This window comes from Rhipicephalus sanguineus, chromosome 1 (assembly GCF_013339695.2).
Source record: "Rhipicephalus sanguineus isolate Rsan-2018 chromosome 1, BIME_Rsan_1.4, whole genome shotgun sequence".
NCBI classification, from domain to species: Eukaryota; Metazoa; Arthropoda; class Arachnida; order Ixodida; family Ixodidae; genus Rhipicephalus; species Rhipicephalus sanguineus.
The window spans coordinates 170404352-170417911 of NC_051176.1; the positions used below are offsets into that span (position 1 = coordinate 170404352).

General features: G+C 44.1%; 1 protein-coding gene across 1 annotated transcript in view; it reads left to right on the forward strand.

The window, feature by feature from the left end:
- LOC119402160 (tyrosine-protein kinase Abl) overlaps nt 1-13560 on the forward strand; it is a 69682-nt gene that overhangs the window by 11158 nt on the left and 44964 nt on the right. Inside the window, exons 2-4 of the mRNA XM_037669284.2 lie at nt 5136-5336; nt 6564-6862; nt 11077-11434. Of these exons, the coding sequence (XP_037525212.1) occupies nt 5136-5336; nt 6564-6862; nt 11077-11434 (858 nt within the window). The remainder of the gene's footprint in view (nt 1-5135; nt 5337-6563; nt 6863-11076; nt 11435-13560) is intronic.

The window sequence follows — 13560 nt, forward strand, 5'->3', positions numbered from 1 at the left end:
GCAACCCGGAAACGTCTCAGACGTATTGTATTGTCACGTGGTATAGCGGCGACTAATATGGCGGCAGTCAAATTGGAGAAACGAAACTTTTTACTGAACTAACTTAAGGTAAGACAATAGAAAATTCATTGCCTATGGAAAATTGCCTGAAACGGCTCGTTGGGACGCTCATGAGAAAAGCGGAGCATTTGGTGTATATGTTTCTCGAATCCCTCATCTAAAATCTTCTCGAGGGCCCCCAAGCAACGTCTTTGAGATGGCTCCCAATAATTTCCATTATTATAAAGCAAACTCAACTTCGCTGCCTTATTAAGCGGTAAGCAGAATGTTTGGTACTCTATACTCAAGACCCGCCACGGTGGTCTAATGGTTATGGTGCTCAACTGCTGACACGAAGGTCACGGAATCAAATCCTGGCCGCGGTGGCCGCATTTTCCATGGAGGCAAAAATGCTTGAGGCCCGTGTACTTAGATTTAGGTGCACGTTAAAGAACCCCAGGTGGTCGAAATTTCCGGAGCCCTCCACGGCGTCTCTCATAATCATAACTTGGTTTTGGGACGTTAAATCTCAAATATTAATTTTACTGTATAGTACCAAAGGCACGCCCATATATTTATATATTTGTTTTAAATATCACCTTGGCAGAACAGTAAACTCAAGTGAAGTATAAATGTGTAAACAGGAGAAATAACGCAGACATTTAAAAATAACAATAAAGCTGAGAGCTTATTTTGGCAGCACGTTGCAAAAGAGATATTGCAGCGACCACACCGAAAAAAACAAAGACCTAGGTACGGAATGCAACAGAACAAGTAAGAAAGCATTAGTGCTAATAATCAAATTAGGATTTCAAAAATTCTTTGAATATATAATTAGCACGAAAAGAAATAATATGGTACACCGAGATACCTTTTGTTAGGTAAAGGTTTGTTCTATTAGATCGGGCATCGGTATCCGTGGATCTATTGTCCTTAGAACGTTATTTACATATAGGTCAATGTCATCGCATGTAAGGCAAACTTACATCCACGAGATGCTTCAAATCGCTGATGTGTGAAACCCATGAGATGCAAGGCAACTTCGTTCTTGCATACTTCAGATTTCGTTACGAAGCACCACGCAAGAGAATCATCAATTGCGACACGAAAGCGGCATAATAATTTGCGTAATAGGCGCTGCACTCATTAGAGTATGCGATGCAGGGCCGTGGCTAAGACCAAGTGTCATGGAACTGACACAACTAAAAAGAACAAAAAATCGAGAAAACAAAAGCTACATGGGCTGGACGTAGACATTCGCGCGCTTGTTTGTGTGGAGACCGCGAGCTGCCACATGACTCCACTCCACCAATAGGAATGCGCAGACGTCGTCGCCTGCCCTCAGTAGAAGACTCTGGCGGGAAAATAAAATTATGTTGCCGCCCTTAGTTTTGTTCAGGTGGCTTAGTGGCGCCAGCTTGAGAAGCAGAGTTCAGCCAGCGGTAATTGCTTCGCATAGTGGTGTTGCGATAGCGGTATCTTGTATCTTAAGATACACGATACATTATTTAATGTATCGGAAATACAGATACAGATACTCCTTTTGCGAGATGTATCGTGATACAGATACAAGATACCCGATGAGTATCTAAGATAGTATCTAAGATACATGTATCTTCGATACTGCCCAGCACTGCAGCACAATAAGGAATTCTAGTAACAGTAAATGCTGCTTTCGGTGTATAATCCATTCATAGTGTGTATTTTAAAAAACTATTTACGTGCATGAGTGCACCCACTCTACACCATGCTTTGCAAAAAACTGTCACGATGCCATTTTGAATAAGCATCTGTGTGCACTGCCATTTTTACATCTCTGCATCTCGCTGTGTTCTCATCATAGTGATGTTTATTCTACTTCAACGTTATCAGAAGTCATAGCACTAAGCAAAAGAAGTGCTTCATCGTCCTTGCCATCATACTGTTAGCAAATACAGTGCTTCTCTCTTCGCTAAACCAGTGTATGTGGTTAAGTGAACACACACACATAACAAAACAAAACTGCAGTGTTGCCAGCAACACTGTCTGTATTACTGTCAACTTGCTAATATGCACGTTTCTGTGATAAGAACCAAAACAGTGTTTAAAATTTCCATTTCAGTGAATTATAGATTTTATAAGGGAAGACTGCTGATGTAGAATGTTTTCAGCATGATTACGCAGATGCAAAATTTTGCATCCAGACAGAGGCGCCGCAGCGCATAATAGACCCCTTGCAGCTTCTCATCAGAACTAGTAAAAGTGCTGTGTGACATGGTTTCAACTCCATTGCTTTGGAACTTCTTTATGGAGTTTTACATTTATGGAGTTCAAAGAAATTTGCTGGTGCCCGTGTGACAGGAATAAGGACCACACATATCATTAAGATTTTGATGAGGTAAGGCCCTTACACTAAACTGAACCTTTTGCCCCCTTTTTTTCCGGTTATGAGCGTGCAGTTCACTGTGATCCTCCATGCCCACCAACCACCACAGAAGCAGATGTTGTCCTTTTCATTATAACTTTATTTGTTCATTTATGAATGTCAGCTAAACGGCCGGAGGGGTCCTTCAACGTGGATAGTTAAGAAAGGGCTGGCGATGTGGCTGCAGCACTGGGCATTCTGCTTTTTACTGGACTTTTGTAAAAGTAGAATTTTAGCAAGTTGCTGCAAGGAAGGAACAGATGCACTTGATAGTGACTTGTTAAATATAACTAATATACAGTTGAAACTTGATTTAACGAAGTGATGACCATGCTCAGATTATTTCGTTCAGTCGAGAAGTTTGTAAGACAGAGGATGGGATTTTTTCGGACCTTTTGAAATCTAAAATTGTAACATAGCGACGCCCAAAAGCTACCACTGCATTGTATTTGTTGCTAGGCCATGCCTGTGCATGTGAAAGGTCCACAAGAGCAGCCCAGACAAGGAGCCTCTCATGTCCGGGTGATGCAGGCCGGCTAGATGGTCACGTGAAGCTATGACAGGCTGTTAATATGCATACAAAGACAGGGAGAATGAAAGCAGCGATTGTGCGAGCAGGCTGAGCAATAAAATTGTGAAGAGTCGAACAGTGCAGTTACTACCCTTAGTGAAAATGGATTGAATACTGATAACCGTTAAAAGGCAAATCAAATTGTACAATGATTAGTAATTTTTCATTCATTAGAAAAGTTCTAAAGAACTGGGACAGTCTTATTCTATAAAAATTCTTTTGCTGATTCAGACTTGGCTAACATTTTTCCTTTATTTGATTGAAAAGAGCAGATTTAACAGAATCACTACTGCAGTCTGAGCACTAGTGTCTACTTACACTTTATCACAGACAGAAGATGTCTCTTGCCATCTGTGGCCTTGTTAAGCATTTTGCTTTGGTTAACAGGAATCAATGCTGAACACATCAGCAAATATTTTTGAAAAACAACGCTAAATAATTAAAGTCATTATTAGCACTCAGGTCAACAAAATTATCAGAGGAGCCACTCAGTTTTTTATCTGTAGTCGAGTCATCATCCACACGATCAAATTTGGGGAATGAGTAGGGATGGGCGAGTAGTGAATTTGAGGTTCGAAGCGAATCCGAAGTGAATAGTGATTTGGTCGAATAATTTCGAATTGAATAGTTCGAATAGTATTTACCGCATATTATTAAGAAAAATTAGCATTTTTCTCATGACCCTTGCACAATATTTTTAAGGATTGGAACTAGGCATGAGTGAATGTCACTTGCTTGGTTTTAAATGAAGTGGAAGCAGCCTTGAATAGTATCAAGATTTGAATAGCAGTAGGGTGCAAGTTATAAGCGGTGCAATACGTTACAATTTAAAAATTACTATACTTAGCGCATATAAGCCCATATAACACGCTTTTAAACTTAAAAAAATATGTACATTTAACCTTGAAGTGTGGCTTCGCGGCAGTGCAGATTTCCCCTGGATGGGTTGTTTCACGGCATAGCAACCAGACGCTGCAGTGAAACCACCTTTACAGGGGGTTATGTGCAGTCAAATGTATACATATATATTCGTTCATTTCGAATACTTTGAAATTTTGAATATTTGAAATGCACGAATATTCGCCCAACCCTAGAAATGAGGGGTCTGATATATTTGATGTTGCTACTGGAAGAGAAATATACACAGAAACGGCATTATGAACGATCCGAAACGGCTTCGTGTCATAAATATGCATCCTCTTCAAATTTGCACGTCCTAAAATATTTTTGTGGGTGCATGAAATGAAATGTAGTGTTACGAAGTAAAGTTTCATCTTGCATGATTTGTTTACACTCACACATACATGCATATTTTTGCAGGAGCCCTCAAATTCTTGCAGAGCTGGAAAATGTGTTCCATTGAAATTTGCTGACTAGAATTACTTATTTAAATAATTAAGTGGTTGCATAATTGCATAACATGAAGGCTAGATTGTGTATAACATTTTAAAACATGTTTTAAGAGTTTTCAGCTTGCCACATTGTAGCAATTTTTCTGCTTCAATATGTAAACAGGAATGCGAAAAGAACACGGGCATGCATGCCTTACGTAGTACACAGCAGAAGCACTTAGAAATGGTTTCAACTTTACTGGCTAAATGGCCGTCATTGTTTGCCTGAAATTGACAAGGCAACAGTGTGGAAGCTGCAGTCAAGTTTTTTTTTTTTTGTTCGTTTCAGTTCACTTGTACTCCTTATCACTCTAAGCCAGTGCACACTGATTAGCATACAGCATCGTGCTGCTGTTTACCTATTGCAGTGGTGAGCAGCTGTGCCACTGCCTTGTCGCTTTCTTGCGGCTATCAAGTTGGCCATTGAGTAGAGTTAGCCGCATGGTGAGTTTGAAAGCCCATTTGTAGTGCTACTTTTGTGTATCTTGGCCGCATTCATTCCACAGCCTTGTCCTTTCTGATCACACCTTTGAAAGCAGAAAAAAAAAAAAAACAGGATAAATGTAGTGGGCAGTGGAAACTGTTGAATGCAATGACATTTGAATTTTGCTCACTTATCCAAGTATATACTATTGATGCAGCTTCCATAGCTTGTATTTGTTTAATGGACACTTATTAAAGGCCCTCCTGGCACTGTTTGCAATGCACATTTTTATTTATTTGTCTATAGAGGCGCTCTTGCAGAGCCGTCCCTTGCCAGAGATTCCAGATGGGGATGACCCTGGGTCATTTCGAGGATTTCTGGCTGAAGGAGCCTCCCGCTGGATGTCCAAAGAAAATCTGCTGGCCCAAGAAGATGCTGACCCACACCTTTTTGTGGCCCTTTATGACTTTCAGTCAGGTGGCGAAAACCAGCTTTCTCTCAAAAAAGGTATGTGCTTGACCTTCATTTATTGTTAACTAATCAGTGCAAGAAGTCAATTGTAATAATGTATGAACAGTTAAGTTTTTTCAAGTTGCTTTACATTGCATTTAAAGGGCACTTCAACTGGTCCTAGTTTATCTTGAATGTTCAATAGCAGTTTGTAGAGTGCCCAGTCTGCATTACCTGGGCGGTATATTTTGCTTACGTCTACTTAGGACAAGTAGTGACCGCGGAGCCTAACTATGAGACCGAAGTAACTACAGAGTAAGAATGGGGCGCAGCACATTCGGCAGGCATTCTCAAATCATGAATGGTAGTTTACTGCTATTCCTCAAGAGCTGCTGCATGGTACCGGTACTTGCTTACGGAGCAGAAACCTGGAGGCTTACAATGAGGGCCAACTTAAATTGAGGATGACGCAGCGAGCAATGAATAGGAAAATGATAGGTGTAATCTTAAGGGACAAGAAGAGAGCAGAGTGGGTCAGGGAACAAACGGGTGTTAAGGACAGCTTAGTCGAAATCAAGAAGAAGAAATGGACATGGGCAGGGCATGTAGCACGTAGGCAAGATAACCACTGGTCATTAAGAGTAACAGACTGGATTCCAAGAGAAGGCAAACGTGCGAGGGGGAGACAGAAAGTTAGGTGGGCAGATGAGATTAAGAAGTTCGCGGGTAAACATAGCCGCAGCAAGCACAGGACAGGGTTGATTGGCAGAACATGGAAGAGCCTTTGCCCTGCAGTGGGTGCAGTCAGGCTGATGATGATAATAATATCTTGTTCCTGCGTGACAGATCTTAAGTAATGCACAACCTGACAGCTACAGCTTGCACTTCTTATGAAGAAACATGATTACATCATTGAACCTCCCGGTTCGAGGCTATCTGGCATCGAGAGAACTTTTGTTTTAATAGCTACAATGCTTCAGTAATGTTCTAGGGCAGCTGTACTTCTTTTCGCCAGCTCTGGGAGGTGTGACTGGCATAATGCGGTAATGTTTCACGCTCTGCTTCAACTTTTGCCCATGTCTAGGATTGTTTAGGTGTGCAACATGCCGCAGTTAGCTTTGCTTTCTCCTCTTTGTTTGCTTGGTGTGATTCTTGCTTTTCACCACAGTAATCTACTGAATGAAGTTATACGTATAGTCTGCAAGGATGGTAGGGATTTCATTTCTGCTCCTCGTGTGTGTTTCCATGGTGGCTGATATGTTTTTTCTTGTGTTGGCTTTGCAGGAGAGCAGGTGAAAGTGGTGTCATACAACCGGACGGGCGAGTGGTGTGAGGCGCAAGGCCGCTCAGGGCAGGTGGGCTGGGTACCATCCAACTATGTGACACCAGTCAACAGCTTAGAGAAGCATTCCTGGTACCATGGGCCCATCGCACGTAATGCAGCCGAGTACCTGCTCAGCAGTGGCATCAATGGCAGCTTTCTGGTGCGCGAGTCCGAGTCCAGCCCTGGCCAGCGTTCTATTTCCTTGCGCTGTGAAGGGCGAGTCTACCACTACCGCATCAACGAGGACTCTGAGGGGAAGGTGAGTGTTGTAGTTAATATGCCAGAGACCTTCTTACAGAATGCAGGGATGCAACAGCTGCGCCAGTTGCGCCAATTTGATACAATTCCTTATTTTTGCGCCAAGCTGAGCCAAAACCGTGAAATTGGTTAAAATTGCGCCATGCTGCGCCAAAATGCCCGACCAGCTTAAAATTTTCTCAGTTGCGCAAATTTGAGCGAGAAATGGAGGCCGCGTTGGTCATCTGCAGTGTGGGCATCGTCATCCAATACAGACGCGCAGACCCTAACCCTAACCCTTTGCGAAAGAAAAAAAAAAGCTGTTTCATCGCAAGGACGAAGCAATGAATGCGATAGCTACAAATTGTAATGTTGTACAAAGTGAGGCTGGCAGCAAATTCTTTGGTATCCGATCTTGTGTAACTCTACAAAACATTGGTGTAAGAGAATACGGCCGCTCCAGGGAATGATGCTCTTTCTGCACAGTGTCTTCGCATTGAGAATGCAGCACGTAGCAGGATATATGAGCCGCCCGCTGATGGCTGCTGAGTTAGCGCGCGCGCCAGTGATCGCGACCGCGGCCTTAGAATGAAAGTTCAAAGTTGCTACTCGAGCGACAGCCTCCCCGCCCCCCCCCCCCCCTATGCTTTGATGGCAGGCTTCCCGAGCGGAGTGGTGTTATCGCATGCGCCCTCCGAGCGACGGAGATGGGCTGGCTCGTTTGATATCTGCTTCAGTCGCGTTCGTCGCCCGCATTCGCGCGCTTTTACCCGCGGTAGAACATACTATGCACAGGGATATGTTATCAATTTGGACTTTACACGGGAGGTGACGGGGAAAACTCGTCGAGAGTGTCCATGTATGTATCGCAATAGAAAAGGACAGTAGTTATCAATTTTCCTGATGCTTGTTTTATTGCGTGCAGAACTCTTTTAAGCCACTTTTGCCGCAGTACACTGGTGTCCTGCAGAAAAGCATACTGAGATTTAGAACAGGCTATTAGTACTAGCTGTCAGGGACACAGCACATTTTGTTCCTTAATTACTCATACGTGCACGCGCCGTGTAATTACGAGTACTAATATGATCGCCGACGTCTATAAAATTATTGGCAATCATTTGGAGCTGCTGCGTATGGCGTTTCTGTGGCCTTGAGAAACAGTAGACAAAAGCGTATGCCAGTTTTCTTTTTTCGCTACCCCCACTTGCTCCTGCTTTACGAATCTCCCAAATTTTCATGTTGCCAGGTTCGCAGGTCCACATTAGCATTTCCAGTGCCTGTCGAATTATTCGACAGGTCCTGCAAATGCTAATGTAACTTAGTCATTGTTCGCACTGTGGGGTGGCTCAAAACACTGCTTATATTGAAATAGCGGTGTTCACGTGCACTGTGCACGAATTAGCTGATGTTGAATGGTTTTTACATATTTTTGTTTTCCTTTCTAAAGATAAGCCTTCTTTGTTATACTGCTCCAGATTTGGGATTTCGGGCTAAAAAATTCAGTTTTTTTTTCGTAACCTGCTCCAAATTTGGATTTTTGTGCTCCAAAAGCAACATTTTGCTGCTCCAAAAATTGCTCCAAATCCTATTTTGGCTGTTGCATCCCTGAGAATGGCTGAACCTGAAACCTATGAAGCAGCTTTGCAAAGCAAGGCAATGTTCTCATAGCTTCTTGCTGCTGCTGTTCAGCTGTTCTTACTGCTGCCTCGAGCCAAGCATGAAATTGGAGCCGCAGCACTGCAGTTTGAAATATTCATTGGCACATTTCCTTTTAAACAGGACCCACATGTGCAGATTTTGTTTCTGTTACAACCATTGTTGCCTCTTACCCCAGTAGTGCCCAAATTTCTGTCTTTAGGGAGCACTGCCAACCTTCATAGTGTGCCGAGGAACTCTCCTCCACTAATGTTTTCATGCATTACCTCTACTTGAATAACCTACTTCAGTCGAACCCGTTTATAACGAACTCGAAAGTATCGCGAAAAGTGGTCGCTGTATCAGTAGTTCGTTGTATATGGACTCGCACTTAGAAACGTGCGCTTAGCAGCCAAGCAGTTTTCTTTTTCTTTGCACTTTTATTAAAGTGCTAACAACCCCTTCGGTGACAAGCTAAGCCTTTTCGCGTCGTGAAGCGACGCCCGCTGCGTGCTCACGAGTGAATTAACCGTTTCACCAAAGCGCGGTACTGCCACGTGGAGCCGATCATCCCTGGCTAGTTGCGTGCAGTGCGTCACCTACTCTGCTCGCGGAGTCAGTCACTGCCGGGCCGCTTGCTGTATGCCGTATGCGCGCGCTTGTACGTTCTTCGTGCTTGCTTCACTCCGGACCGTGCACGGGTACGGCGACTAGCCTCTTCGTTCAACGCGGCGAAAACAAGCATTTTGCAAGCAACGCGCACTCTACGTCTCCGCGATGCTCTCGCGGCCCTGCACGACGATGCGCGGCGCACTTGAATCGTCACCTAGTCAAACACACAGTATACACTCGCTGTCAGTGCATCGACGTTTCTCGGTGGCTGCGCCAAGAGCGAGCTACTTTCGTTTCTACAAAGCGATGCGCACTTTAAAGCGGTCTCGCACGACGCGGCGGCGGCGAACTTGCGAACGGCAGCATGGCGCGCTCGTACCGCCGTCAATCCGCAGCGTACGGCGTACGCCACACGCACAGCCGAGCAGATTTCTACAGATGACTGTGATAAGGTTGTCGGCTATAAGTCATAATGGGACGTTCATCGACGGCCGCCACCTCGCCTTCGTTCTTTTCTGATGCTTATCCGCGAAGGTATCGCCGCAATCGCGCGGAAGTCGTAATCACCGATCGGCCGGTCTCTGCCGTTACCGAAAAGACTTACGGCACATTGTGGCGACGACGAGTTTAGGGACGCAGTGAACCTTTATGCGATGGAAAGTTATCGCGGTTATCACTTCTTGCATTTATGCCTCCTTGCGTTCCAAGGCATTGTTTGATTCATCGGAGGCGGTCGTAGCTGCAGAGAGGAAAGGTCACCGTGCGAAGGCTGACCGCAAGGCTTCATGCTGCCTACTATCTTTTTTTTTTTTTCATGACTGCCATTCTGCCACTGAAGAAAAAGGCTGGAGAGTGAGCGACCTCGCTCGTAGCGTCTGAAATCTGCGTGCGGTGCTCGCCGATCTGGGATATCTTAGTCGCGAGTAAACTGGAGCGGGGCACGCGCGAGCGCGCGCCCCTCTCACGCTTTAGAAGGCCTGTTTTAACTTTTTTTCGCTTCGTATGCGCCATACTTTTACCGCGACCGTGTCTGAAGTGTTCGTTGTAAAGTAGGAGGCCTTGAAAAATGTTCGCTATATGTGGACGCTATATGTGGACGCAGCTTCAATGGTTAGCATAGGAAAATCGTAAGTGCACCCAAATATGGTCGTTATAACCGATAGATCGTTATATATGGGATCGTTATAAGTGGGTTCGACTGTATTGCCCACCACCACAAAAGCGAACTGTCTTTTTCATAATGAATTTATTCATTCTTTTATGGAAGCCACGCAATTGCCAGTTCAGTTTCGCTATCGCTGCCATGGCGGCCTATGCTTGGTGTGCTCTCACATTTGTGGATGAAGTTATATTTCGTGCAATCTGTGGCGTTTTATTGCATTGTTATTTTAAATCTCTTAACACAGAAATCCTTTACCGTATTTACTCGAATCTAGGCCAGCCCCGATTCTAAGCAGACCCCCAAAATTCGCAAGGCCAGAAAAAAAAACCAAAAAAACTTAATCATTGTACTCGAATCTAAGCCGACCCCCCCCCCCCCCAGTTTCGCACATGGTTTTTTCGGAAAAAACATCGGCTTGATTCGAGTAAATACGGTATTTAAATATGTCGTTAATTGAAAGACATTCATTGATATTTCTGTGCGTCGATGTTTTGTTCTTTGAATTTGAGGAGGGGGAGAGGGTGGGGCTGCCAATTTGCGGGTGCATCCCTTTCACGGATGTATGTATGTGTATCATATTCACGAAATAATTTACATTTGTAACAACTTGATGGTTGCTTGGCTAAATACTTCAAATACAGTAGAATCTCGGAACCTGAAGGGACCAGGAAAATCTGTTCCATTTAACAGATTTTCGTTTACTGAGAGTCTACTGTAGTAGTTACTTTTTGTTTAGGCTGAAAGTGTTTTTCTTTTAGGACCCACTTGCAGTGCTTTTTTTTTTTGTTATTGTAAAGTTGTTGACCAGATGAAATTTTGGGATGCAGGTGTATGTCACATCAGACTGGCGATTCAACACCCTGGCTGAGTTGGTGCACCATCATTCACTGCATGCTGATGGCCTTATTACTCAGCTGCTGTACCCGGCACCTAAGCGCAACAAGCCAGCAGTGTTTGCGCTCAGTCCAGAGCCAGATGAATGGGAGATTGACAGAACCGACATAGTCATGAAGCATAGGCTAGGTGGTGGTCAATATGGGGATGTGTATGAAGCTCTCTGGAAGCGTTACAACCTTACAGTGGCGGTTAAGACACTCAAGGAGGACACCATGGCTCTCAAGGACTTCCTGGAAGAAGCGGCCATCATGAAAGAAATGAAGCACCCTAATCTTGTACAACTGATTGGTAAGCACTTGTAACCAATTGAGCAAATAGCAACTGTTTTAAGCTTATGGAGGCTGTTTGGCATCTGTATGTTTTAGATTAATTCTTATGTGCCCTTGAACCCATTGTACACAACTTCAGTGGTTTATAATAAGGAAGTTATGTCTCCTCACATTCAATTTACACAGAATTCACAATAGGGAAAAAATTAACTTGCCCTCGACTTTCGCCATCAGAAAAGTATAATGGAACATGCAGAAGAAATGTTCGGAGAATGTAAACTTATTCACAGTAAATGCCCATGCCCTCCATGGCATTCACAACCATAGGTCGGCAAGAAATGTGGAGCTCACTCAGACTTACTCACGAAACATATCTTACCCTCAGGGCTCACTCGGACTCAGACTCACCAAACTTTTCCTCATCCGGACTCACTCGGACTCAGACTCACTGTAATTTTTCTCAACCGGACTCACTCGGACTCAGACTCACCAAAATTTTATTCACTCGAACTCTCTCAGACTCAGACTCACGGCTCGATCTGAGTCTGAGTGAGTCGACTCATGAGTCCGTTAGCATTTAATTATCCTTTTTCTACCATAATGTCAATGCTCCTTAACACCAATATCTCGCATAATCGCTGCGCTACTTAGCACCTTTTGATCTCGTACCTTCAAATACGAGTTATCTGAGTTTGCAGTTCAATAAGGACCTTTTTATTAAAAGTCAGGACTCACACGAGATATTTTTATCAGTAACTTCCCGTGAAAAAGTTTGTGGGGGGAGGTCAAGGCACCTCCTCCCCCTCTCCCTCCTCAATTCACGCCTCTGATCAATAAATATTGAGCTGACGTATGAACGGTAGCGCGTTGAAGTATGCGGGAGTATAAACATGGAGCTGACATAGGGCTGACAGTGATGCTAAAGTTGAGTAGATAGGACCATAGGTCGGCAAAAAATATGGAGCTCACTCACTCACCAAAATTTTACTCAACCGGATTCACTCGGACTCAGACTCACCAAAATTTTTCCCAACCGAACACACTCGGACTCAGACTCACAAAAACTTTACTCACTCGGACTCTCTCAGACTCAGACTCACGTCTCGATCTGAGTCTGAGTGAGTCGACTCATGAGTGAGTTTGCCGACCTATGTTCACAACAACTGATATGTACTACAACCACCTTCCATTAACCTGATGGAACTATTGGGATTGATTGAAATATCCAGTGGGTTAACTTAGAAGAGGAACAAAAACAAAAGATATGCACATGCAAACAAGCCTCCCTTATTTCAGTACATTTCAACCATTTTAAATGGTACAGCTGGCCAGCATGCTTGAGCGGCGACTTTTCTGTACCTGAGCGCCATATTATTGAGCCAAGTTTTAAGCAGGGCAAGGGTAAGTGCATTCCCACAAAGCGTGCTCAGCTGGGTCCATCGTCTGCAAGGCTGTTCCTTCTTAAGGGTGTCATCCTGTATCAGCGCACTTCAAACAGGCAGTGTGAGTTGGCAAGTGGGTTTGCTTGTATTTGGTGTTCCGAATATGAACATTGCAGTAAGCAACCAAGGGAAAAAAAAATTAAGATATGCCACGCGGCCCCTATCATGAGAGGAGCCGAAGACCATAGTTCGTCTGAAGTATGGTAATATAGAGTGTCGTCCTTAAGTAGGAACAGGCTAGCAGATGATGGGCCCAGCTGAATGTGCTTTGTCATGTGGTGCTGACGCACAGAAAGGTCGCCGCTTGTGCACGCTAAGTAAAGATTTGGGCGCCTGTACATTCTACGAAATTTAGCATTTTTGACAGATGAAAGAAATCCAAGCCAGCAATACAGCCTGTGGTAATCACCAAACATTGCTCATAAAGCAGTGCACAGCCAGCTTGCCACACTCAAATTGGGTGCCAGCGGAAGGAACCGCATTAACATATGTAATGTAGCATGGTGGAAGAGTAAAATGACAACCAAGTGTCACACAACGCAAATTCTGTAACCAGGCGTCTCACAATGCGACTTGCGCAACGAGTGGGTTGTTGAATGCTTCCAACCCATTACAAAGGGCTCTGGCATGATTCCTCATCAGCCACAGAATCAACAAAGTGCACATAATGCATTACCTACATGTTTTTAGTGGGTACCACGGT